General features: G+C 44.1%; 1 protein-coding gene across 7 annotated transcripts in view; it reads left to right on the top strand.

Annotated features, from left to right (window-relative positions):
• Nucleotides 1-3,588: 3,588 nt before the first annotated feature.
• Nucleotides 3,589-26,928, top strand: part of tcf7l2 (transcription factor 7 like 2) — an 87,461-nt gene continuing 64,121 nt past the window's right edge. For all 7 annotated transcript variants that reach the window (XM_083687708.1, XM_083687707.1, XM_083687706.1 and 4 more), the window contains exons 1-3: nucleotides 3,589-4,058; nucleotides 4,216-4,282; nucleotides 4,437-4,561. In XM_083687708.1, the coding sequence (XP_083543834.1) occupies nucleotides 3,870-4,058; nucleotides 4,216-4,282; nucleotides 4,437-4,561 (381 nt within the window). In that variant the 5' untranslated portion in view covers nucleotides 3,589-3,869. The remainder of the gene's footprint in view (nucleotides 4,059-4,215; nucleotides 4,283-4,436; nucleotides 4,562-26,928) is intronic.

Below are 26,928 nucleotides of genomic sequence, written 5' to 3'. Positions count from 1 at the left end.
ATTTTGGTCTTTATACTGATTGAATGTAGGTAAGAAATTACATTACAAGGGTGTGAATCTTATAAAACTACCGTTTGGTCAAACAAATTGATTAAATCCTGGTTTAGCAATTGTGTTGACTGCACAATACTCAAATCTGTTCTCAAATATGTTATTCTTCAGTGTTAAATGTGTATGTTACAATAGCCAGCAATTCACCAAATGCATTCTTTATTTACATTACATTGAATTAAATAAATAGCTTTTTAATTTGAATTGGAGATTCAAAACACTTCCTGGACTGATGAAGTCAGAAGGAAGTGAAAAGGAATTAACCCCAACTCTGGTAGGATATACGACACTATAATTACTTTCATAACAACATTGATGCCATTGCATAATAACTAGGTAATTGCATAATATACTGTGTGGGGTTGAGCAGTTTGTATGGTCTTAGATAGGTAGGAATGATCCTTGTTCCTCCACTTACTACTGTATGCAATAACTGATGTTATTGCATTCAATAACTGATACAGTGCTGTTATTAGAATAGTTCCATAGCTAATACACAGGGATGGGGGGGGGCAACATAATGTAACCCAAAATCAAAAGTGTCCCTCAGTTGTAAATTAACTACATAACCGCAGTTAGGAATACCAATAGCACTAAACAGAATTGAATGTGTGCAGAAGTTCATCTAGGCATACATTAGATAACAACAACATACAGTACCATATCTTTGTGGCTGAGTCACTCATCAGCCTATTAAAAGGTCCCTAAGATTAGACTCAATAGGACACCATCAGAGGCAGGTACCCCGCTGCAGGCATGATAACACGCACACACACACACCCCAGTGAACTCTCAGGTACCTGCTGAGGCCAGGGAGAGGCGAGCTTGGAACTCAATTGCTTTGGTCTGGTCTGTGTGGGCTCCAGGTTTGTAGGGCTAGGAGCGGTGGGACGCCTCTTCTTTCACTGCCCACACAGTCACACTGTATGATTACCTAAGAAAAGCATCCTTTCTTTACTCCTTGCCCTCCAATGCTTCCTTACCTTCCCTTTTTCCTTCCTTCCAGGTGGAAGTCAATGATTTGATCATATCAGGTTAAAGCAAGGTTTATTGCCCCCACATCATCCAGCCATGCTAGATGTAGTGGTGATTTTGTCGAAGGGTGCGCTTTAATGTAGCCCATTCTAAGTGATAGGCATGCAGGTTCATTAAGCACAGCCCTTCCTGTATCTCTGTCATGCAGCAGATGTGCAAAACTTTTTCAGCACAGCATTTTGACAACTCAGCTGAGGGTGTACTCAAAAGCATTATATGATATTTTAATTAACATGATTTATTTTTTAAAATCTTTTTTATTGTATTACATATGTTACCTAGTATTTTGAATAAAAGATGTGCATCTCAACAAAGAGTGGGCCACCAACAAAAACATAAACAATGGAGCAAATGTCTCCCATGACATTTTAACATGCAAATAGAACTTCATGTCTATTATCTTGGCCTATATCCTAAGAGTGACATTCCATGAGCCCAGCAATACTTTTATTAAAAACATGGTTTGAAGCTATAGCCTACATCATTTGTTTACAATGTCTTATATGTCAACAAAAATATATAGATTAATCAGGTTTTTGGTTATGATAAGGTATGATGTACCAATCTCATATATTTATTTAGAATCTGTTTCATCAAAATCAAGGGGTATTCATATTTTGAATTATATTGGAAGTCTTACAGACAGCTTTAAACATCCATTCTATGATCTAATATGGGAGATCTATTCTGGGCTACCTATTTCAGCCCCAGTAGACTACAGTGCTGAGTTTACCACGCACGTACGCACACGCACACGCACTCGCACACGCACTCACACACACACACACACACACACACACACACACACACACACACACACACACACACACACACACACAGAGCAGTGAATGCCAGATGTATTCAATAAATTACTGTAAACAGACTGTTTGTTTGTGGTCATCAAATACCGTTATGAATCCTACAGTATATGCTACAATACTGTCACAAAAAGGAAAACAGAGACACACAATAATCTTTCTAATTATATTCCAGGGTACACACTTTTATTTATGACAACACCTGAACGTCATGATACTCATCAGTGGATTGAGGTCCGTGTGACTCTGATTGTTTGGAAAATAATCTGTGGCGCGAAACCCGAAGATGAGATGAGAGAAGAATGGTATGCTACAAAAGTTACAGTTTTACAACAGCAATATTTGAGAATAAGGAGTTAAATCTAGCAGCCACAAACATCAATTTGTGTGCAACGGCATTGACATTCAGGTATCCTTTGTCTGTAGGCTACCGGTATTCAATAACTATTTTTCTAATAACCTAGCGTCAACTTACCGTGACCCTAATGGCCACTTGGTAGTCTATAAACGAGACAATAGCCTACATGTAGCCTATAGCAAACACGCTAATCACCATAAGACAGGCTACATAGACTAGTATAGACAGCAACCTCGGCATGGTATTCAGGGTTTTCTATTTTATTCTCTTGTTAAAAATGTCTAGCGTCTAATTAGAACGTATTTATTTCAACATCACTGGATGACTATTAGGCCTATAAATAAGCTGCTTCCATAGCCTAATCAAAAAAGATTCAGGGAGTGCCGTTAAGAATTTGCATCAATGACAACCAACGAGCTGAAAAGTTTATTGGTGGCATTTTTCTTGTGCTTTAGAAATCTGTCAGACGGAGAAAAGAACCCCAGCACAAACCAAGCCCCTGTTCTTTTATTCATAATGAATACAGGTTAGTCCTAAGACCCCGGCCTCATTACCCTCTCTGCCTGTTCTTCCCACCGTTGTGCAGAAAGCACGTCTGTGCGCCCATCACCTCTTTATATTTTACACTCCATGCAAATATATTTGAGAGAAAAAAAAAAGAGTATAGTGGCGACAGAGCCTAAACTGCAATTTAGTCGTATTCCGTTTATTCTATGCTATAACAATGTATGTAAGTAGGCAGAAGGTAAAATAAATTATGACTTTGACACATGCAAAAATGTAATAAGGCTACCTAAATAAATGGGCCATGTAGAAAAAAAACATTTTAGAATAAAGACATGTATATATGTAGGCTGCATATTCAGGCCTCTTTTTCATCAAATGGCATAATGTTTTTTTTGCCTCTTGTGGTTTATGAAGCAAATTTTGCTACAGTCGAAATTCTAGTTTTTTTTTTCTGTAAAGCATGCATGATAAACTTTTGGCCCCTGTGCCGTGGCTTTTCGAAAATGCTACTCTGAAATGGGATAAAATAAGGAAGTGTCCCCTATTCATTTTCAGCAGGAGACCGCCCATATATGTTTAATCCGCATTTACAAGTAACTCCTATCTTCCGCCTATTTTGCTATTCCAGCACAAAAGCAAACAGGGGCGCTTCACTGTCCTGCTCCTCACTCAAACTGCCTTCTCTTCACTCGCTTTTCTAACTGCACACTCGTCCGCTGGCTTCCTCCAGCATTTTTTTTCCTATTTATGAAAACGTCACTTCAAGTCCCTCCCTGTTTGAATCTCATTAGTTTCTTGTGTGTTTCTCCCTGTCAATAATCCTGAATCCAGACTCTCTCTATTTCCATCCCTCTCTATCTGTCAATCAGCGCCGCCTTTGAACTGAAAACCACTCCGACCAACTTCAACTCACTCAATCCGAGCGGCTCAGCTCCATCTCCGGCTTCTTTTTCTGCCAAGATTCCCCTCTTTTTAGTTTGTACTAACCGCCAGTGCTTGGAAAACGCCAATACAGACCCTAAACTTAAACTCGGATTCTAGATCACCAAGATCAAGGGTTTAAAACTTTGTGTTTTTGCCCCCCAAAATTGCTCGGGAAAATGCCGCAGCTCAACGGCGGTGGAGGGGACGATTTGGGTGCGAACGATGAAATGATTTCTTTCAAAGACGAAGGAGAGCAGGAGGAAAAGATTTCGGAGAACCTCTCGGCAGAAAGGGATTTAGCAGATGTCAAATCTTCTCTTGTAAATGAATCAGAAACGAATCAAAACAGCTCGTCGGATTCGGAGGTAAGTGACAAATAATCGGAATCGATTGTCCATTCGGAAGTTAGCGACCAGTTACTGTTGTGCGCAAAATTTACAGTGAAACCACGATATTTGAAAGTAATGATATTCCCTGTGTTACTTTCTTTAATGCAATCCCTCTGTTTCATTGCATTTCAAGGCGGAAAGACGGCCTCCGCCTAGATCTGAAACTTTCAGAGACAAAACAAGAGAAAGTTTAGAGGAGGGTGAGTTTCTGCTTTATGTTAACGGGGTTGTCTATTATTTTTTACACAATGCCACTATGTGAGCGTGCCGAAGGGGTTTCTCCTGCATTCTCAAATGCATAAAAAGTTTTCAAGGCACTTATAAAAGTTTTCTTCTTTTCCCCCGCCATGTTAGCTGCGAAAAGGCAAGATGGAGGGTTGTTCAAGAGCCCACCGTACCCGGGCTATCCATTTATAATGATCCCCGATCTTTCAAGCCCGTACCTTCCAAATGGATCACTTTCTCCAACAGCGCGCACAGTAAGTTCGTTTATTTACACCTATGTGCATACATCAATGGAGACACACAGGGCACACAGTCATACCCGCATTGTCACCCAGTTAGGTGTGTTAACTGTTAAAATGTAGACAGAAGTTTCGCAACTTCTCATGGACTGTACGGCACGCATGCCGCTTGCAACACTGTATCTGTGCCTGCGTGTTAGTCATGTACAGTAGTTAGCATGCTAGCAATAGTAGGGAGGTTTACTGCGGGTCCACCACCTTGTCTCTTAGAAATGTTGTATGCAAGGTCATGTGCACATGAATGATGACAAGTTTTGTGATATTCAAATTATTGTATAGGTGCTAAAATTATTACAATACATTATAAAATCGAATGATGATAATTCACCGCAAATAAATACAAGTGTTATTAATATTATTATTGGTTATCCATACTTGATATCAAACCCCACGAATAACCTAATATCCAAGTGCACTGTGCCTTGCTTACACTGTAATTTCTCAACCTCATTGAAAACCTTTTTTCCTCTAACGCACCAAAAGCATAAAATGCATGACCATTAAAAAATTCAATGTATATGGCTGTATAATCATGCCAAACACGTTTCTAAAATAGCAACACGTAAAGAAAACGCAGAAAGGATTGATGAATTAACTTGAAGAAACAAAATCAATATGCTAATGAGTTTATTCATGCAATTTGCACGTGTCAAAATATATTATGACATTATATGGAAGACAGCTTATTGGTCTTTCTTTCAATATGCAGAAATGTTATCATAAACATTTTTTAAACTGGTGAATATTTCTTAAATAATTTATTTTATTAGAAATTATGTTGGATTTTTACATCATGCAGTATTGTACCTGCGTGCATTTCACCTCAGCTTTTAATAGGTAAACCATGGCTCTTCAAAGCATGTGCCATCTAAAACGTTATTTATAAATAAATTCATGTAATTTATTAGAGGCAATCAGCCCTGCTATAATTATGCATACTTACTCATTTACTCACCACCTTGGTAGTCCCACTGGGCAATAGCAATGCTTAAGCGAGATCATTTTTGAAACCATGCACTTTTTTTTTCTTCTAATGGTTGCAATTACAAGTCATCGCTTTAGGACCTCTCATCTCATTTTACAAGGTTAAGGCAAAGACAAGGCATTAGGAAATATGATCTTACCCCCAACTACACTTCTAGGTAAGGAAACTGATATTTGTTTCCTTATTTTAGTGTAGCATGCACACCTTGAAAATAAACACACATGTAATATGCTGTACAACGTCTTTGTGTCTGTTTGACTTTGGATTTTGGACCGAAGTAAAGAAAGTAACATGTTTACAAACGCATTATATATTTTAGGACATATTTTGGAGAATACTGAATTATCCATCATTTTCAAGATGTAGTTTTTTTTTTTTTTTTTTTACCAGCACATGTCTGAGACCATCTGCCATTCTTTACCTCTTACTCAGTAGTGTTTCATCCTGGTTAGCGATATTAGCTTGAATGCAGGATTAGTCATCCGTTATTTTCATCAGTACACACACGCACGCACACGCGCACACACATACACACAAACACGTACACACACACACACACACACACACACACACACACACACACACACAGTTTAAGATGGCTTCTTGTTTCAATGTGAGGGTTAGGTTTTTTAATTTTACACATGTTCACCATATAGTCAGATCCAGTACATATTCAATCCCACATCAAAGTATGCTTATTCACCAAACTGTTTAGGATAACAGCATTTAATTCCCCTAGCATTGCTAGATGCTGTATACCTGTTGTATTTCTTAACTGTATTTCGGGTCTGTGTATAATGGGCCAATCTGTGTCCATTAGTTCAGTCATAGTCAGATTGTAATTCAAAATCAGGAATGTTTTTCACACGGGCCTGTTTGATCTCTTTTGTTGCACGTCGTCATTGTCCTGTCTTTCCCCCACCACCACCTCGTATTTTAAGATAACGTCATCAGCAAATCCGCAAAAATAAAATGTCAGAATTGCCAAGTGAGCAGTGTTTAGTTTGATATAATTTATTGCACAAACAAACCTGCCCATTGTATTTACAGTACAGCTTTATTTTGTATTACCTTCCTTGAACAAGGATGGGCACGTACCTTTTAGGATGCTGGTGGTTTACCTACTGTACGAACCAGGCCCAGCTTTTACCAGGTCCGTTACCTTTAAGCACCCTGTGTGTCCAGCCATTAGAGCTTTGAAGTTGGCTACTGTTGTATTCATAAATGTATTACTTAAGCCCAGCATCAATAATTCACCTGGGCATTGATTACCTGTCTTCCTCCCTAACAAGTCATGAAGGGTACTGAATAGGACTGTTGTTGTGATTGGAAATAGACTATCTCTCTCCATTGTTGTACAGGGTTTGATAGAGTAGCAGTTGTGAGTTGCTTTTTTCTCTGAATCCAAATTTCTCACTAGATGATTTGTTTTAGACTGTGCAGTGCTGTTATTTTGGAATTCATAATTGAGTTTGTATGTTGATTGTGTTTGTCCCTATATCGTCTTCTCGTATTTGACTCATTATGATCTGTTATTGTGGTTGTAGCGAAGCCTTCGGCCTTACCACTTGCAGGAGCAGGTTTAATTTTTGAATTCTGAAAAAATAAATGATAATAATAATTTTAAATATCTATATTTTTTTTTCCTTTTTTGTCAGTTGAATTGGCAATGATCTTGATCTGGGCATGTTTTACCATGCTTCTTGTGTTTGAGTTATTGAATCTTTTTTTTTTTAAGCGTAGGTTTTGTGTGTGTGTGCTTGCCTGGATGTGTGGAGGTTACTATAATTTGTCTGACCTCAGAGGGCTATAACGAGCAAGAGTTTGTTTATCCAACCACCTAAGTCTGAAGCATTTCACAATTTGGTATCATTTAGCAATTTCATATGACGTTGTTCCCAGGGTGTAATCTTCCCCCCCTTCCTTCTCCCCTCTTCCTAAACCTCACACAAAGGCCTGCTGGTTCAGTAGAAGCAGGTTGAATTGGTGAAGTGGCCTGGCCATCTCACCCCGGGTGCCATCTCTGCTCTTCCCTGCACATCTCTCTCTCTCTCTCTCTCTCTCTCACTCTTTCTCTCTCGCTCTGCGATTGTGTGGATACTAATGCTAACATGGGGCTTGCTGAAAAGGCGACGGGTTAACTACATCACTGTGGGCTAACATCACACCTCAACAGGTCGAGAGGGAAGGAGGGAGAGAGAGAGGGAGGGAGGGAGAGAGAGAGGGAGAGAGAGAGAGGGAGAGAGAGAGAGGGAGAGAGAGAGAGAGGGGGAGAGAGAGAGGGAGAGAGAGAGAGAGAGAGGGAGAGAGAGAGAGAGGGAGAGAGAGAGAGAGAAGGCCTGAGCTCTGGCATGGGGCTGCAGGGCCGTAAATCCGCCGGCTTTATTTACTGCCTCTCGGACTTATGAATGTTAAGATATTTGACGCCACCCCTGGCCCCATAATTCCTGGGGCCTGCAGACTTTTGGCAGAGGTTTTGGGTTTCGACGTATAATTACGAGTAGTTTAAAAAAGAACAAAAAAAAAAAAGAAATGAGAGAGGGAGAGAACGCAACACCCAGCATCCACTGCTTTATTTATAGTGAAAAAAAGACGCTCCCGAAACCCGTGGCGATTCCACAACAAGCCTAGCGAGAGGCATTGTGTGGTTGAAACAATAGCTTTTTTCCCCTTTTTCTTTGTTTCAGTTGCATTGTTGCACCAGTATCTCTCCTATTGTGGTAGACCCACCTATTGAAAAAAAAAACCTCCACTTTCCTACACAATTAATGACTTGTACCATTTTGTTTAAATGTTTTTGTGGAGGGAATGGTGGATTTGTGGCAAGATTATTGAAATTAACATCTGATTTAGCAGTAGTAATTGTCGATTAGCTTGAATGTAACACCTTCTCTTTTGTGCGTATGTAGTTGTACTGGCATGGCCTATATTTCATAATTGACACAGACAGTATCTTTTTAAACATGTTAGCAACATAAGCATAACAATGGCATATCATATGGATTATATGTGTTCTGGTGCAGCTCTGAATGGCATGTCCGTGTGAGGTGAGGATAGATATCTTAATGCAGATTTAGGGGATAGGCCCACACCTTATCAAATTGGCTTTACATGTTAATAGGGCCTAATTGCTATCCACAGGGGGTTCATGGCGCTACGTGTCCACATTTTGTGTCTCTCCCTGCAAAATACATTCCAAATTTATTTAGAAGGTTCTGCTCCTTTTGTCTTGCAAATCACTTTGGTTTACAAAGTACGGCGGAAGCAGGACCCGCTCTCTCTCTCTCTCTCTCTCTCTCTCTCTCTCTCTCTTATTCTCTCTCTCTCCCCCCTCTCTCTTTCTTTTTTTCTCCTTATCTTTCCTCCTCTCCTTTCTTCCCATTTCCACTTTCCACTCCTCTGTTTCTCTCATCCCATGCGAGGAAAAGAAAAGGTCTTTATTTTTCTTGAGCCTGATAAACAACTCATAAAAAGTGCAATCTGTTTTGGATTTGAGGGAGTTAAGTTGGGGGAGCAAAGTTTGGCACCATTAAACTAAAATTGGGGCCTGCTAGACATTAGCGGCGCGCAGCACATTCTCAGAGCTTAATTAGTCCGAACTGTAATTGTTCATGGTCTGCCAATAGGAGTAATGCTCAGGAAAAGTGGAGTTGCACTAAATCGGCCCACGGTTTTTAAAACAATAAATCACTCGCATATTTGTGCCGTGATTCAGATGGAGGCTCGACCTCTCCCATCTCGACATGTGGTAAATTGTAAAGTCAATGAATCGCAGATGTAGAGAAAGAAAGGGGGGGGGGGGGGGGGGTTAGAGAGAGAGAGTGAGAGAGCCAGAGTACAGTAAGGTTTTGTTAGCGCCTGGTGAATGAATGGAAAAGATTTGCGCAGTAAATATTTACAGAGATTTTTTTGTTCTCGCTGGCTGGGCTTAATTGTCTTATGCTGATGATGTTGGCAGGCAGAGCTGTGTGAAAAGCGTATGAAAAGCTCTCTTCGTCATTCTGTTTGAAACACCACACAGTCAAAATCAGTCAGTCCAACACGTTTGTGGGCGTGTTTTTAATTAGGTTTTAAATACTGCGAAGGGAGTTGTTCCCTAGCGGTAGTGGGGGCAGAGTTAGTGTTCAACTACACATCCAACCCCAGGTTTTGAGCAGGCTTTTTTTTTTTTTTTTCTTTAGTTTAATTAACTATCAAACCTATGCTATTGTTCTTTGTGTAATAGGACTACTAAACTGATGTTCAGTTTCAAATTGTGTGTTGCGCTGAATGTAATGGATTATCAACATCGTAAGTGATTGATTGATTCCATACATTTCCTAGTAGGGCTGAGAAATATGTTTCCCCCCAATAGAACTGCGGCTGGTAAAGTAAATTGCACAGGCAAATCCACTTCTCTTATAACCCCGTCACTAACCCCCACCCACCCACCCACCCGCCCCCCTCCCCCCTCCCCAACCCCTTCCCATTCTAGATCACTGGGCCACACTGCTGTATGCTACTCTGTGTCTCAAAAAACAGCATTGGCTTAGCAGCTGTGCACTGCTGCCCCCCACGCATCCCCCCCACCCACTACCCTCCCTCCCTCTCTTTCTCTCTCTCTCTCTCTCTCTCTCTCTCTCTCTCTCTCTCTCCCTCCCTCTCTCTCTCTCTCTCTTTCTCTCTCTCTCTCTCTCTCTCTCTCTCTCTCTCTCTCTCTCTCTCTCTCTCTCTCTCTCTCTCTCTCATACATTCCCATGAAACTCCACACAAAGATCTCACTGTACATCTGGAATGCAACTTTTGTCATCTGTTAAATGTAGGCTAGTCCTGAGCCGGAGAGTGGGGCAGTGCATTAGTGCTGCGGCTTCCGGACTCATATCACCCCTTGGTTGCACAGGTTCAAATCCCAACGCCACGTTCTGTTCTGTCACCCCTCTTCATCCTTGTCCTCTCATCATCTTCCTGCTGTCTCCAAAAATTGCAAAGAATATGAAAGGGGAGCAAGAATCCACTGAAAATCTCTACTGTATAGGCTAGTCCTGCTGCTGGGCCATAGGGCTTGGTGGCTCCGTGAAACATGGAAATCCAATTATTAATTATTCACTCTTGTATGTATGTACCTATGTTTGTGTATGCATTATGTGCTCGATAGAGCCTTTCCTCTTTCGTCTTCTATACATCTAGATTTATAATTGTCCTCCCCAGATCTGTAACAATACTTAAAAAGTGCAAGGACATTCCCCCAGTTTCAAGTGGCACTTCCTGTAGGGTTGTGCATAGTGCTGTGTTCATTCATTCCCCCTAAGTGCTCCAATCCAAACGCTTGTATTGGCAATGTTTGTTGTGTTAGTCTGAACTGCGAGCCGAGATGTCAAGGTTTCCCCCTTACCTTGTAGGCAATGACTCTCCTCTGATGATAGACGATCCCTTCATATTGTAATTCCACCGAAGCTCCAATTTCTTTCTCATAGTTGACATAGTTTAAAGCAGGTGCTAGTAGCGTTTGTATTCCTACTCAATAGCGCAGTATAAGATAAGTCGAAATGGCTGTAGTATTAATTGCCTGTTTCATGATAATTGTAACATATAACTTAATGGTGAAAACCTGGTTTGTCAGTCAGTGTGGAATATTTTGGAGATGATTGTGTGTCAGAACAACACTGTCCATAACATGTCATTGTCATTTTCAGTGCAAGATATTGTACTGTGTGTTGAGGGATATTCTTTTGATTACATTTTTCCAGAATATTTGGTAAAATTATTTAATTTACTTTACCTTATGCTCATGATAATTTAATGAGCTATGATAACTTAATAGAAGATATACTGGTGTATGTCTTTTTTTTGTCTGAGTGTTCACATTTCTGTAAGGGCATTCATTCATAATGCCCTGAGTACCCCCGCCCCCCGCCCCCTGCCCCCTGCCCCCCCAAGCAGTGAAAGGAGTTTACCAGCAGAGTGAGAGAGAATGCGTGGGGTGGGATGGCGGGGGGTTAAGAAAAGCGGGAAATGCATCCAGCGATGTGCGTGCGTGCGTGTGCGTGTGTGTGTGTGTGTGTGTGTGTGTGTGTGTGTGTGGGGGGGGGGGTCGCACAAAGGCCGGCTGAATAGGGCGCATAATTGCTGTTAATGCCGGGGCAATGAGAGCAGCGACAGTTCCTGGTTAGATGTCCAAACAATGGTGCCTCCAGGCTTCACATTTATCTTCCCTTAAAAAAACAGCAGGACGAAGAGAAAGGGGGTGGTGGGGGGTGAGTTTATTGCCACACTTGATGGACAGGCCATGTGTGTGGCTTTTCCTCCTAATGAATCTGGCCAGTTCTCCCCGATATTTACCTCCTCCTGTTTCCACGCTTCGTCATCAAAATATCAGGCCCTAAAAGCGTTGGCGGGAGGATTGTGTGAGCGTGGAGGAATTTTGTGCTTGTGTTTGGATTGGAGCGTGTTTGGGGAGGGTCAAAGTTCACCAGGACTGACATGCTTTCTGTTGGGAAAGGAGCTGCCCCTCTAACCCCCTTTTACAACGAGTAAGGAGTTCTTGAGTTTCGATTGGAGTGGGTGTGTGGGTGTGTGTGTGTGTGGTTTTATGTAATGCCATTACAGCTTTTAATGATCATGTTGGGCTTGATAATGACTAGTAGTGCCAATATGCAGTGAACACCTGTGGTAGGCCAGCGTTTTATGGATGTGACAGAATGCTCCAGAATGTTCTACTCTACTGTACGTAAATGAATAATCATCTGCTATGTTGAGTAAAAAATGTAATTTCCCACAACCACCACCCCTTTTCTTCAGCACTGATCTGTTGTCTTACCATATTTCCATTATAACCACTACTGCAAAGACAGTAAAGAAATGGCACATATTTGACACATTTTACAATGTTATTTACAGCATAAAAAGATTCAGTCTGACCAATGTGTCCTGTTACGTTGATTATCTGTTTTACCAATTTATATTTACAAGTTCAGATTTTGTTTTCCGATAATCTGTTGCCCCTCTGAGGCAAGGGACCGTTTTGTGTGAGTTAAACACACAATTGAGATGTGAAAGGTGAGAAAACGCCAGTCCATGTATTTTTAATCTTCTAATTAAACTTTTAATTGCAGGAGGATAAGCTCTTAGGATGAGAGAAAGAGAGAGAGAGAGAGAGAGAGAGACTATTCACTAATGAGTCTCCTTGTTTGCTGCTAAAGGTGCAGGATTCATAACTGTTGAAAAGGTGAGGGGGATTTTGAGCTAGAGTAGGAATAAATTCATCTACTAATCTCAGGATTATTGAAGGATTTAGAACAAAATGTTGCTGAGATTACTGTATGTAAAAAAAAAAATCACAAGGCTAATGACATTAAGCCTTTTGCGCAGGCACGCAATGTGGAATAGCAAGAGATTTCTCTGGCTTGTCCACCAATTTCAGGAGAAAATTCCTAGTGTCTGTTCTTTAACCACCCGTTAAAAATGTATTTACACACAATAATATTACCCCACTTTAAAAAGTCAGCTGTCAATTTCTGTACAGTAGATTACATTTCATGTGTATTGCTAGTCACATGTCCACATGATAGGGTCCTCTTCTCATATGCAGTCGATGACATACCGCTCATCTCATATAAAAACAATCTTGAATGTAGAATGCACAGCGTGAGTGTGTGGGAGGGGGAGGTGGTGAGTGTGTGTGCTTGTGTGAAAAGCATTGCTTTATCCCCCTCTCATCCTTCTCTCCAATGAGGAATGGTGTCAGCGGGGTTTGGGGTCAATTCCAAAAGTGAGCAAATTGACTCCCAGCGCTGAGTGAATTGTCAATTGCCTTCCCCCCTAAGGGGTCAAAGTGAATTGAGTGTCTGTTTGGACAACTGGCCTGAGGTGGGATGAGTGGCCTTCACTGTCAGCCAGAGGGGACGGACGCAAACACAGAGCCAAATGAACTGACTAGTGGGAGAGGATTTAGCATTGTCCAAGTGGAAAACAATTGAATTTGCCTACCCTTAGGTATTTGATTAAAATAATGACCTGTTGTTCGCAATGTTAGTAAGTCAGACGGCACTTAGATGGATATCCACAGGGGAAAGGCATTGAAGAGTGTATTGGTATGACAACAGGTTTGAATGAGTCAATGTAGGCTTTTGATATTTTATATGACACTTTATCTCCGAATGTTCATGATGAATAAAACAGGGCAAACGCACGTTGATCCATCATCAGGGGCTATAAAGCACTGTCACCTTGCGGGGGTGGCCTGTGAGTATGTGTAAGGACACAGTGCCCTTTAGAACGAGGAGTTTCTTTATCTTTTTTTTTTTTTTACTGCGCCCTCTATCTATATGGAGCGTCACACTTTGCATTTTTCAAATATCAATAAAGATAAAATTGCTGGCTTTGTCATAACAGGTGGTGTCGAGTGGCATGATTTCAGGTTGGAAAACATTCCAGTTTTAACCCCCTGATGATAAGGGCTACTTTAGCTCATCTGCTTGTGCAAGTGACCAGCCTACAGTAGCTTCTCTATGAACATACAGTATAACACTAATCCACTCCCATCACAGTTGAAATCTTGTATGGTCATGCAATGTCATTGTCATTCAGTATAGATTCTCAATGTCTGCAATGGTCTTTATTTGACTTTGGGAGTATGTCCCTGAGTGTCGAGCCCTGAGTCTGTTCTGAGTCCGTTCTCCACTGAGGATGCAGTGGGGACCAGCTGCTTCACAAGGCCCGTGCAGGCAGAGGAATTCTCTGCTGTTTAAACAGTGGGTCGTCTCAGTGCAGGCCTGAAGGACCGGAGGGAAGGAAGTCCCTGTGTGTTTACATAGCTGAATTGTCCTGTGGGCCCCAGAGTGTCTAATGCACTACTGTTCAAACACTCGCAAGTGTAGAGATGACCCCCACAACGCCAGTGTTCGCAGCAGCTAGAACACCCTGCCTACTCTGTGTATGTGTGTATGTGTGTGTGTGTGTGTGTGTGTGTGTGTGTGTGTGTGTGTGTGTGTGTGTGTGTGTGTGTGTGTGTGTGTGTGTGTGTGTGTGTGTGTGTGTGTGTGTGTGTGTGTGTGTGTGTGTGTGTGCGCGCGCGTGCGTGCTTGCTCACAGGCCCCATTTACTTCTTAGACATCACCATTATCGGTTGTTGTTGCTTGAACATGGAGGTTTGGATGATTGATACTGAAGAATTGCAACGCTCAATTCATCTCAGCAAACAGGGGAGAGTAGAGAGAGTGGGGGTAGAGAAAAAAAGATAGAGTGAGAGATAGAAGACCCCTTTTGCTCCGCCAAGGCCTTGCCTATTGGGGAGCCAGACATTGACATACGGTGGATCATCAAACTAATTGTTGTTTGAATTACCTGTTATGATCCGATGACAAATCTCCCCCACTCCCGCCATTGGAGCAGAAAATGTAGCCGGGATTGGCATGATGTTAGCGAGTGTGTAAACTGTGCTTCAACAAGATTGATAAATGCAATTATTGGGCAGACCTGGAGAGGGGAAAATCCATTTAAAGCCTGTAACGCTAAGCAGGGGCTGTGGTTAATTCATTTGGCCAATTTACGGGTGATGTACGAGTGTTGGGGCACATTAGTCAGGGAGGGGTGGGGTGGGGTGGGGAGCTGGGCTGGGGGCATTTAGATGCACTTTGGTAGCAAAACAGTCTCCTTGGGACCAGACCCACCCCCCCCCCCCCCCTGTTTAACTCACCTCCCTCCTACCCACCACCCTCCCACCCCTCTCTCCCTGCCATTTCAGCGGATAATACAAATGGAAATGACAAAAAGATACACTGAGTAGTGAAAAGCGGGATTGCTGTGCAAATGAGGCGGGGAGAGGCGGCTGTGGTCTGCTGGGCGGCAGAGTGAGCACCGGCAGCTTCTCAATCTCCATACGAAGGGCTGCAGCGCTCAATCAGGCCCAGTCAACTGCCCCCACCACCTGGCGTGCTTCACTGACCTCACAGACCCCCCTCCCCATGCTAGCAGTAGCAGTTTTAGTAGGTCATGCTGTGGTAGTTCATGCTAGCAGCAGTGGTGACATGTTCAAAACTTGGGAGGAAAAATAAGTGCTAGTTGTTAGTGAAATAGCTAGTGGAAGTCATAGTACATTGTTGTTGTAGTCAGTCTTGCACAGGCATCGGTTGTAGGCTGTTCTTGGACTGTACAACTCAATTACACGCACCCTCACCCAGATTGACTCTGGAACTCTCGGTGAACTCAGGGGAGTACTTTACAATTAAGTTACAATTATGGTGTAGATGCCGATGTTTACTCCAAGCAAGCAAGGGTCTGGCCTCAGTCACGGGCAGTCACACCTATCTGTACTTTCCTCTTTTTAACAGATGTTACTCAAAGTTCATGTAAGTGTTGTTGTTTTATTTAGTCTGGAAGAATTTCTCTTTTTGTCTCTCGCAATCTCTATTTCGAGTTGATAGATTATGTCTGCTTTGTACACAGTCACCGTCTCGGGGGAGAAACCACTCGACACTTACGCAATATGCAAAAATGGTGGTTAGAGTGGGGTGGGCGAGAGGCGGTTTACAGCTCCAAGCCACAGATTGAATCAGGGGGCTTGATATGCGAGAGACTTGAGAGGCTATGGCCTTTCTCCTCATGATACTGAGGCTTTGTAAGTGGCTGGAATCATACTCAAGTGCCTGTTAGTTAAGAAGATGTCGGTTGGTGTGTGTGGTTGGTGTGTGTGGTTGGTGTGTGTGGTTGGTGTGTGTGGTTGGTGTGTGTGTGTGTGTGTGTGTGTGTGTGTGTGTGTGTGTACACATACGCATGTGTGTATGTGTGTGCTGTCAGAGGTGTGTGTTAGCGTTTGTCACCTGACTGCCAGGCAGCAGGCCTCAGGAAACCAGAGTCAGTGTGTGAATGCTGGGACATGTCAGAGACAGGTGTGGGAGCTGCCACCCACCCTGCCACACAGCAGCTGGGAGGACAGGAGTCCATGATCATCGTGTCAGACATTGAAGATGGTATTGGGTAGAATGGTTAGATCTTATGCTTGAAAAGGTCTGTGACCAAGGCACTAGATGCTGCTACTTCTGTAACCCAATCTTGAGTTGTTAATAAGGCATTTTCATGTCTTTTGGACGGATGGGTTTATTTACAGTGAAATGGTTAGAGCAGTGTACTCTGGACCAGATGACTTGGTGGTAATCTAGTAGAGAGGTCGAGAAGAAATAAACTTGGGAACTGATGTCATCATTGGGTTTGAAAATTGATTTGTAGGGCCTTTGTTTTGGTTAAAATTGCAAAAGCTGCTCTCTCCAATGTAATCCCCCTCAAGGCATGATGTTATATACGCAACGTCTTTGCTGCACTCCAACCCCAACCTCCAGAACCAAGGCCGAGTGGGAGATTGCAACAGGAAACCTATTTCTCAGGGTGTGCATGAGAGCGATTCCCCTGAACTTCCTCTGAGCCTTTACATTCCCCCCCCACCCCCACCCCCGACCCCCACATTCCCTCTGGAAGAAAAAGTGTCTATTTCTCAGCTGACCATGTGGTTGGTAATATCCAGCCATCTTTCCCAATCCCCCCTCTCCTCCCTTCCTCCCTCCTTTCTCAGTCGCTCACACACCCTCTCTTGGGAGAACAACTGCTGGCCACTCTGCTCTGTATAGGCCAATGGAATTCTTCACCCTGACTCAAAAAAAACAGCTTGGAAGTTTTCTATATGCTCCCAGGATCGTTTTACAGCAGTGGACGTGCCACTCAACGCAACTGTTCCCATTTAGTGGGGAGCTGCCGGTCTTATTAGGGTCGCCAGAGGGACAAATGTTTTTCACAGCCATTATATATGGATTCAGATGTGGCCCGGTCTTAAAATGACTAGACCTGGCGAGCCAGTCTCAGCATGAGCTATATTTTCCTGTTCCAGTACTGATTTAGAACCGAGTGCCCTATTAACGGTGGAGAAGACATCCTAGATGCCACAGCGCTGTAGTTTGCTTGTTGAGAGTGGAAATGTTTATGTTGCATTGCTGTGCTCCTTGTCCTCCAATGGTTTTATAGTCAACCTACCCACCCTGGCATGGCTCCTCCCCTCCGTGGCATGAGGCATGAGCCCCGTCATAGTACATGACACCCTAGGGTGCAACCTGGGAGCAGACCAATCAGGGCAAGATATATACCCAGCGACCAAACGGGTAGCCAGAGGATTTACAACTAGTCTGACCCGAGCATTTATCTCTCATGGCGAGACCCAAGTATTTCTATTGGCATTGGCGTGAGAATTGATATATGTATTGACACCGGCATTGTTTTTGTTTTTTTGTCGATATAGGTTTTGAATTGGCATGGGAGGTTTGTATTGATATCACCATTGATACTAATGTTAGTACAGTGAATGATATCCGTAAAAAGTACTGGTTTTAGTATCATGCAGCGCTATTGGTGGTGTTAGATTCTAAACCTATTGGTATCAGTATCAGCAGTGGCATTTGTAATGGCGTCAATAGAAAGTTGATTTCGGCATTCTGTGTCTGTATGAAGAACATCTTGTGCCTCGGTCGAGTAGCGGCACATTTGGAACCGACATGCCAGCAGATTGAGATGCTTGGGGAGCTGTGGTCAGAGACGCCTGGAAAGCCGACCTCTAATTGTTCACAGAAGCCATTGGCAGGAAGAGTTGAGGAATGATGAGGAAAGCATCGGCGAGGGTGGACACTGGAGCGGAGCCCGCTCGCCGCCGCTTCTGGGTTTTCAGGAAAACAAGTCAAGCCTCGGGATGCTCCCCAAAGACAAACTGCGGGGTCCAGGGAAAACCCATAAACCAAACTCTCTCTTCCCTCTCTCCTTTTAAGAGACAAAACACTTTCCTCACTTTTTCAATTGCCCTTGTTATGTGGTTTACCAAACCAGGCTGTTGGGAGCCGACTTGCTTTGCATAGTAGACCTGTTCTTTCCCGGGGGTTTTTTGTGCGCAAGAAAAATAAGGGTCTGTTTTCCCTGGCGCTGATTATAGTGTTGTAGACTTTTCTTTTTTCTTTTTCTTTTTTCGAAGACTAACACTGTCCTGGGCTTGTATTCTTCACGCCTTTTTGATCTCCGTCACAGATGCTTGGCAAGAGGCACATCTGCTTTTCTACCAGCCCCTCCCGTCCCCACTTGTAGCGCAAATCCTGTTTTGTGGTGTTTTTGTGCGCCATAATTTAGCAAATAACATCAGTAATGATTCAATTGGGCATAAAGTAATTGAGAGGCAGCCTGCTTGCCATCTGTCTGGTGAGATTACTGTTTTGTGTGTAATTAAACGTGTGACCTTGTGGCCAGGGTGGGAGGTGCCAGTGGGCAGTCACAACCGCTGGGCTGGCCCGTCTTATTTAAAGGGGATGGGGGGTGAAGCGGTTTAGCGGGGCTGCTAAAGATAGCACGGGCAACAGAGTGGAGCTAAAGTGGCAATCTCCTCGACATGGATGTGCCCTGTGTGTACACACAAAGTATCGGTCCGTGTCAAAGCCCCCAAACCTGGCTCAATTTGGTTGAGGCAGAGGAGCCCCCTGTAAAGACTGGGTGATCTCTGTGTGCATTCAGTGTAACCAGGGGAGGGCAGAGAGACAGGGGGAGGAGAAGGTGGGTTTGAGGGGGGCTGCTGCTTTAACTCTGGTTTCACGTGGGGTTTTGTTTTGACTCCCGAGGTTCAGTTTCCCTTGGACAGTATCCAGAGACTCCAGAGCCTGCTTCTTTTCACCCCTCCTCTGCAACCCAAAGTGAAGGGCCCTGTAAGGCCTGGAATTGGATTTCAGATTTGATCTGGTTGGGTGTAGTCCACAGGACATTAAAGACAAGGAGATGGAGCTAATGAGTGTTTGTGTGTGTGTGTGTGTGTGTGTGTGTGTGTTTGGTATGCATGCATATTCTCTGCATCCCCATTGTGGTAACACACACCCAGTTCAGAGGAGGAACTAAAACAACTATACTATGATTACACATACACACACACACACAAACACAGGATGTGTGGCTGAAAAAGACATTAGAAATGTTACCAGTGTGGGCTGGATGGCGTCTTGCTTCTGCAATACTTCCGCTAGGAGCAGCGAGAGAGGGGGCCAACCAAAAATAACTGTTTTAATTGCTAAGGTTTGCTATGGCGTGGCTGGCAGGGCTCGGGTGAGGTGGCACCGGCCGATGGGGACCAGAACAGGCAATGGGCGAGCCGCCAGGGAAATTACAGGGTGCTGCAGGGCAAGAAATAGTCTTGAGCCGGCGGGCGGCCTCCACTGCCACCCTCTCTCCCCTCTGGAGACGGCTCCACTCGGGTTATTGTCCCCAGAGTGCTACTGTTGCCGTCTCTCATCCCAATGTCTACTCACTGTTTCATATTACTCCACCAGAAATGATTGGACAGAAGTACTCCCACGTACAGTGTATTTTTCAAGGTATCTTGAAAGTTTCACATAGTCAATGTTTCAGTCTATAGAACTGTGGAGGAGTAGTCAGTCATGATGTAAAAAAAAAAAAAAAAACAAGCCTCTACATATTTGCTTTGCTTTTTAGATTTCAGCCCTCTTTCTTTATATCTTTTGTCTTCTTTTCTTCTGTATTCCAATCTCTCTTTCTCTTGCTATCTCTCTCCCTCTCCTTTTATTTTCTCTCTCCCTCTCCCCCGACTCTCTCTCTCTATCTATCTCTCTCACTCTCTCACTCACTCACAGGATGTGCTCTGATTACCTCTCCAAACTGGCAATAAGTTGATTGCTTTACAGAGTTGATGTAAGCCCCTGCCCTAGGGTACATCAGGTTGGATTTCTCTTGCTTTATCTTGTAAAGCCTAAATTAACAGCTGGTTTGGTTTGAGTTCTTCTGGATCTGACTAAAGGATTAGGCCTCGTTCTCATGTGAGTCAATCTAGTTTGATTTATTGCAGGTCTATCGAAAAAGATCAATGGGAGTCCTTTTGAAAGTAAAGCCTTAATCGCTCTTACTCTTCCATGTCATCATTGTGATTTTTTTCTCTCCCTCTCTCTTCCCTCTCTCCCTCCCTCTCACTCATTCTTTTTTTTCATTCTCTCCCTGCCCCTCCTTGTCTAACTCCCTGTCTTTTTTTTCCCTTCTTCTCTCCTAACCCACCGTTGATAAGGGAGGGAGCTATAGCGATCTGCCTTGTCGATGGTATTTTTGCCGGTATTACCAGATGGATTTTTCTCCAGCTCGTTACCTATCCGTCATGTTGAGGCAGACTGAGGCCTAGCTTTAGCAACACGAGCCCTGATCACACCCTCGACGTGTCCCCGCTGTTCGTTTGTTTTGTATTGCCAAGTCCACCCATCTCTGTCTTCTCTACACAGTACAGCCATCACTTACTTTGCTGAAGCAAAGCTACAGAACCTGAGCATTACGTCCTTATTCTCTTCCTGTAAACATCTCTCTGGCTGCATGGCTTCAATAGCCTAATGCTCATATTTTGACTCTAAGGGTCAATGAAGGTCCAGTTGGGAAGGTAGGGGCCAATGAATGCCAATGAGCCTCATCTTGGAGTCCCCGATTCCCATTGTGAAGCGGGCCGCGTCCGAACCGTATTTATGTGCTGTAGCAATTGATTCAAGGGGATATTCTGTTGCTGCTGTCAACGAGATGATATCATAACACACACACACACACACACACACACACACACACACACACACTCACAAACTCATTCTCAGACACACTCAAAGACAAGGAAATGTAAAATATCCAGAGTGACCAGGCAGCTGTTGCGAAACAAGATCCAGCAATGTTTTATATCCCCCCCACCCTTTCTTTTCAGACTCTCTCTCCCTCTCTCTCTCCTTTTCCTCCAACAACGGGCTCATTATATTGCACCTCCCCCTCCTCCTCAAACTCTGAAGGCCATGACTCTTAAGGAATCTGTAACTTGAAGAATAGGGTCGGGCGGTGACCCAAGGGTAGATGGTCAACCGACTGACATTGATACCGGCTCGGTATTATGATGTGTGTGTTGGGGGGTGTGGTGACTGCGTGCGTGTATGTGTGTGTGTGTGTGTGTGTGTGTGTTGGGGGTGTGGTGACTGCGTGTATGTGTTGATGTGTTTGCATGCGGGGAGTTTAGGTGGTTCTTTCATGGGAGGGCGGATGTGTTCCGGGCGGGAGGTTTTCCAAGCCAAACCATAGTTGGAGCCTTCCCGTTCTAAAGACAAGAGCGGAGGAAGAGATGAGCGGTTCTCCACCTCCCTGAGGTGTCCTATGCCGCTCACCAGTCTTGAGTTGTCAGGCTTTTTGTTTTTACCTTGGCGTGTGCGTGTGTGTGTGTGTGTGTGGAGGAAAGGCTTGGGGCGGATCGATGTCAAGTTCAGGTGTGTCCTCCTCACAGGCTTGGCTAGCTGGCAGACCAGGGTGGAGGGGTGGGAGGGGCTGTGGGGGAGAGATCGACGGGATACGTGGGAAGGAAAGGCTTGCTGTCAGCCAGCTGGACCTCTTAATCCTATAGCCTTGGGGAAAGTGTGTGTGTGTGTGTGTGTGTTACAGGACTGTGTTTGTGTGTAGTAAAGGTTTGTCAATTTTAGCACACCTCTGATCCAGTATTTGGACCAGCTGAGCCCACATTTTGTGTTTGTGTCCATGTCCCATATCGTGTGTGTGTGTGTATGGTTCTGTGAGAGAGAGACACAGCATTTCATCTCCACTGTGTTTACTGTAGTCCTCACTTGAACAGCACACTGTATATTTATGTAGAGACGACCCAGCCTCACCCCCTTGATGTTGGAAAGGCAATGGGGGTTGTGGGTAGGGGGTAGGTACTGCACTGCTGGTTTGGGGATTGGGGGGAAGGGTAACAAACACTGCCAGTACTCCACCCCCCCCACCCCCCCCTCAGTATCAAACAAATGCCTATTCTCTTATTCACACACACACACATTATTTTCACCTATTTTACCATAGCTAAAACAAGAAGCCAGCCGATTGCATCATCCCCCTGCCGTTCATTAAAAGCAAAACATACTATTTAGCCACATTCCATGCAAGCTTGCTTTCTCTCTCTCTCTCCCCACTAGCTCGCTTGCTCTCTCCTTTTTTTGGCGTAGACTTTTGCATATATCACAGGCTGGCAGGCTAAGAGCCTGGGACTTCCCCACGCCACACTCCAAGCCTTTGATCCTTTGCTTTGGAGGTAACATCAAAAGGAGAGGCATAGAAAGGCAGCTACTACTGTGAAGTTCAATGTTCAACTTGATGGCTTGGCTGAGGGCTTTTTTTCCCTCTCCTCCTCCCTCTCCTCCCGCCACTGCACTAGCTTCCCTCAGCTGACAAAAACACACAGTTTGTAGCCAAAGGTTCTTATTTTTTGTGTGCATGCTAACCTTTATAGAACCTATCTGGAACAAAAAGAGCCCCCAAAAACCTCCTATGTATCAATGTCTATATATACCTGCATTTGGTTTGTGTGGTCTATTATTTCCAGTGTTAGTACCTAAGCCTTTTTTTTCTTAATGCGTGGATGACATGCAGCGTCAATATTGCAGTGGGTTGCATCAATGCTAGCTAGGCCCCTCTTCAGTGGATAGGTTTGGAAGAAAAAGGGATATCACTCCATATTGTTTGCTACACGCGTGTTCAGATGTATTCGTCTGCCCGGTCTTTTTCAGATCTGAGAGAGAGAGCTGTCAGGTTGTGTTAAGGGGAGGAGACACCCCTCTGTTCCAGCTCGTGTGTGTGTGTGTGTGTGTGTGTGTGTGTGTGTGTGTGTATGTGTGTGTGTGTTGGCTCGCTATTGTCCTCGCTGGAAAACAATAACTGATCTCATTAACGTTTAACTCCACATCATCTGTTATTTCACATATGAAATGCACTCCAAAATGCAAAAGCTAAAAGTAGGATTTTATGAATTAAGGATGCAACCCTTCAATGTTGGGAAGTGCCAGAAGCCAGTTTTATTGAGCTCACGCTTTATTTAAGCTGAATGGCATGAGCATTGTGAGACTATATAAGGCTACTGTATTATGTATCATTTCTCTTTTATGGATGTCCCCATCTCACTGCACCAATTAGTAAAGGCATGTGGCCTGCTCTCTCTCTCTACCATTCTCGATCTCTCTCTCACACACACACACACACACACACACACACACACACACACACACACACACGGCTCGTCATTAGCCCTGTCTGCTGTAAAGGCTGGCAAGCCGAGGTTCTACCTTATCTCTGTGTCAATCACAGCATGTGTGTGAACATCAGTGTAATGATCTCCATCCAGCCTGTCGGTGTGTATAACGCCCGCTTCCCCTCGCCCCCGAGCCGCCGCTCCCCAGCTAATAGATGCAAAATTAAGCTGATCAATAGATGGCCTCAGCTCGTTATTGACGTACTATCATGGTGTGGGATTTCTGTCTGTTTTTTTTCTTTTTCTGGGGGTGTAGGAAACAAGGCAGAGGGAGTAACAAAGTGTGAGTGTGTGGAGACGGCCTGTTTCCACGTGTTGACAACATCCATTTTCTACCTTTTCTATTTGAATGCTCAGATGGTTTAGAGTGAACAGGGTTTTTTCTCTCCAGAGTTGTATAAACAAGCAAATTGGCTTTCTCAAAGCTTTCCTGCCCTGTGTTATTGTTTGTCTCCCTCCCTCTCAAAACCAGACAGGGACATTGTTAAAGACCATATTAAAGATTCATCAATAATTGGCTTGTGTGCTCATGTTTGTGGTTAGGGGGGGGGGGTTCAGACAGATCACCATGTGATTGAGTGAGGCCGTAATTGGCCATGAGGTGTGTTTGTGTGAGTGGGAGGGAGAGCGAGTGGGGCATCCCTGGCAGAGTTGATTTGGAGGTGAGTGGCGGGGGCAGCAGGTTCGGGTAAAGAGGGACAGGAGAGGGGAAGGAGAAAACATGCTATACACGCCTGGCCCATGGCTGGCCCTCCTCCCATGACCCTCCCACAGTCTTATTGTCATGGAAGCCTCCTCCATTTTAATGAGCTCCAATAACCTCCTTATGACTTATTTATTTATTAAGCCACCACAGCAAAAAGGCTCTCTCTCCCTGTGTGTGTCTGTGTCGCTGTGTGTGTGTGTGTCGCTGTGTGTGTGTGTGTATGAGTGGAGTAATGTATTCAGCCTATTCCCTGCATCACAACAAATATGATGGCCCTTAGGAACACATTAAAGGTTGAATCTTGCACTTGACAAAGGGGAGAATGAGGATGTATTGCACAGACTATCACTACCCAGCTCCCTCTGACCATTGGTTGTGAGGGTTTCTGTTGGGGTGTAATATCTTCGCTCTCTCTGAGGTGCAGGGCTCCACGTCTGTGTCCTGAAACCATTTTGAGTTTTGAGCTGGAGCCTTCGAGATGCTCAGAGAATGGGCCTCATGAATATGGAGTCTGAACTGCTCCAAGGTGTGTGTGTGTGTGTGTGTGTGTGTGTGTGTGTGTGTGTGTATGTGTGTGTGTATGTGTGTGTGTATGTGTGTATGTGTGTGTGTGTCTGTGTGTGTGTCTGTGTGTGTGTCTGTGTGTGTGTCCTTCTGTAGGTCGAGTGTAGAATTGGTGTGTGTGAATCCTTTGTGATAGTTCAATGTACACGTGTGTGCGATTCCTTTCTGTACCTTGGGTGTGAGTCCTTTGTGATATATGTGTGTAAAATGTATATATGAAATATATATGAAGCCTTTGTAGAGATTGAGAGTATGTATACATGTTATTTTCCTGATGGCTGGTCCCATCTCCCATGTAACTCATCCTTAGATAACTTTCTCTCAGAACTAACTGTATAGAACATCAGGGCAATATTCACACATTTTAGTTTTCTATAACCTTTATTTATCCATGTTAGTCTAATTGAATTAAACGTTTTTTTTATTTTTTTTTGCAAGAGGGATCGTGTCCACAACAGAGTGCTAGTCAGGACTAGGGTGTTGAAATGACTCTACTTGTGGTCTCCACGATTCATTTCTTTCTTTCTCAATGCTCCACAGTGTTATGCCTACTGAACACAGTGGTTCACCTTTCAACTATTCCTATACTCTAGCCCTACTTCTCCCCAACAAAGGTAGGCACATACGTGTGCGTGTGCGTGTGTGTGTGTGTGTGTGTACGTGTGCTTGCATTACCCAACCTTCTCCTACCACAGAGCGTCTTTCGTAACGGGCTCAGACACACCTAGGCCCGCTGCTCTTGCCCAGCTCTCACGTAGCCTCTTAAGTAGGTCAGTGTGTGCGAGACTCCAACCGGGCAGGCAGCACCGGGACCTGACCCTGAGCTTCTCATCCTGGCCCCTGAACTCACTGCGAACACTCTGGGCTACTGGGGACTATTACTAGTAGTAATAATGATAGTAAAAGTACAGCTGCGCTGCAGATGCTTTTATCCAAAGCGACCTACAATTTGTACATATTTGCATATATTCAGTAGGCCATGAGGGAACCCAAACCCACAATATTGCCAACTCAGGGCTCCACCCATATGGGCCATTCAGAACCACAGTAGACCAGAGAGAAAGATGGAGCCAGAGTACTTGAACCCCTGGCCACACACGGAACAGTCTGAGAGACAGAAATGTAACAATGTGAGAAACGGAGAGGCTGAGGCAGTACCTGGGTGCAGAGGCAGCAGTATCAGAGGCAGCAGTATCAGAGGCAGCCAGCCAGGCGACTGGTGTTAAAGATGCCTGTGCCTGTTCATTAGTGGCCCTGTCAGAGGAATAGCAGGCCCCTGCAGTCCTAAGCCTCCATCCCCCCCCCCCCCTTTCTATTTATAGACAGGGCCAGAAGATACTCTTAATGACACAGAGAGAGAGAGAGTCAGAGGAACAGAACACTGTTTACTTTCTGAGCTGTCTGCTGGAGATCCAAGCAAGAGTTCCAAGGCACACTGATACACACACACACACACACACACACACACACACACACACACACACACACAACCACACACACAAACAAACAAAAACACACACACACCCTTAGGTAATGTAGGTCCAGATGAGGAATGCCTGAGATTGTTTAAGTGCGGTCCACCTTCCACCAAATGAGATTTGAGTCTTGGACCTAACAGTCTTTCAGTTATTTTTCATCACATATTTGTTTCTGATATTGTGCATAGGCCTACTGTTTTATTGATTTTTGCTAGATCCTTTCCCTTATAGAAACTTTCGAGGTCATTGCACAATCTTTTCAGAACTTTCGAGAAAATCAGCCTGTGTTTGAATAGCGCATTTGTCCACACCTGCTAGGTAAACAATGTTGGAGCAAGACCGCACATATCTCATGAACCCGTGTTTGGGACCAGAGTTAACATCCAGAACAGGCCAGACAAGACACGGGTTCAGGAGCATATTTCTGAAGATCGGCAAAGCTTGTTTCAAAAGCCTGTATTCACAGACAGTTAAGTTTCGAAGATGTGTGGAAAAACCTGCTCATAT

The sequence above is a fragment of the Argentina silus genome, assembly GCF_951799395.1.
Source record: "Argentina silus genome assembly, chromosome: 16".
Classification (NCBI taxonomy): Eukaryota; Metazoa; Chordata; class Actinopteri; order Argentiniformes; family Argentinidae; genus Argentina; species Argentina silus.
This window is presented reverse-complemented; position numbering and strand designations above follow the sequence as displayed.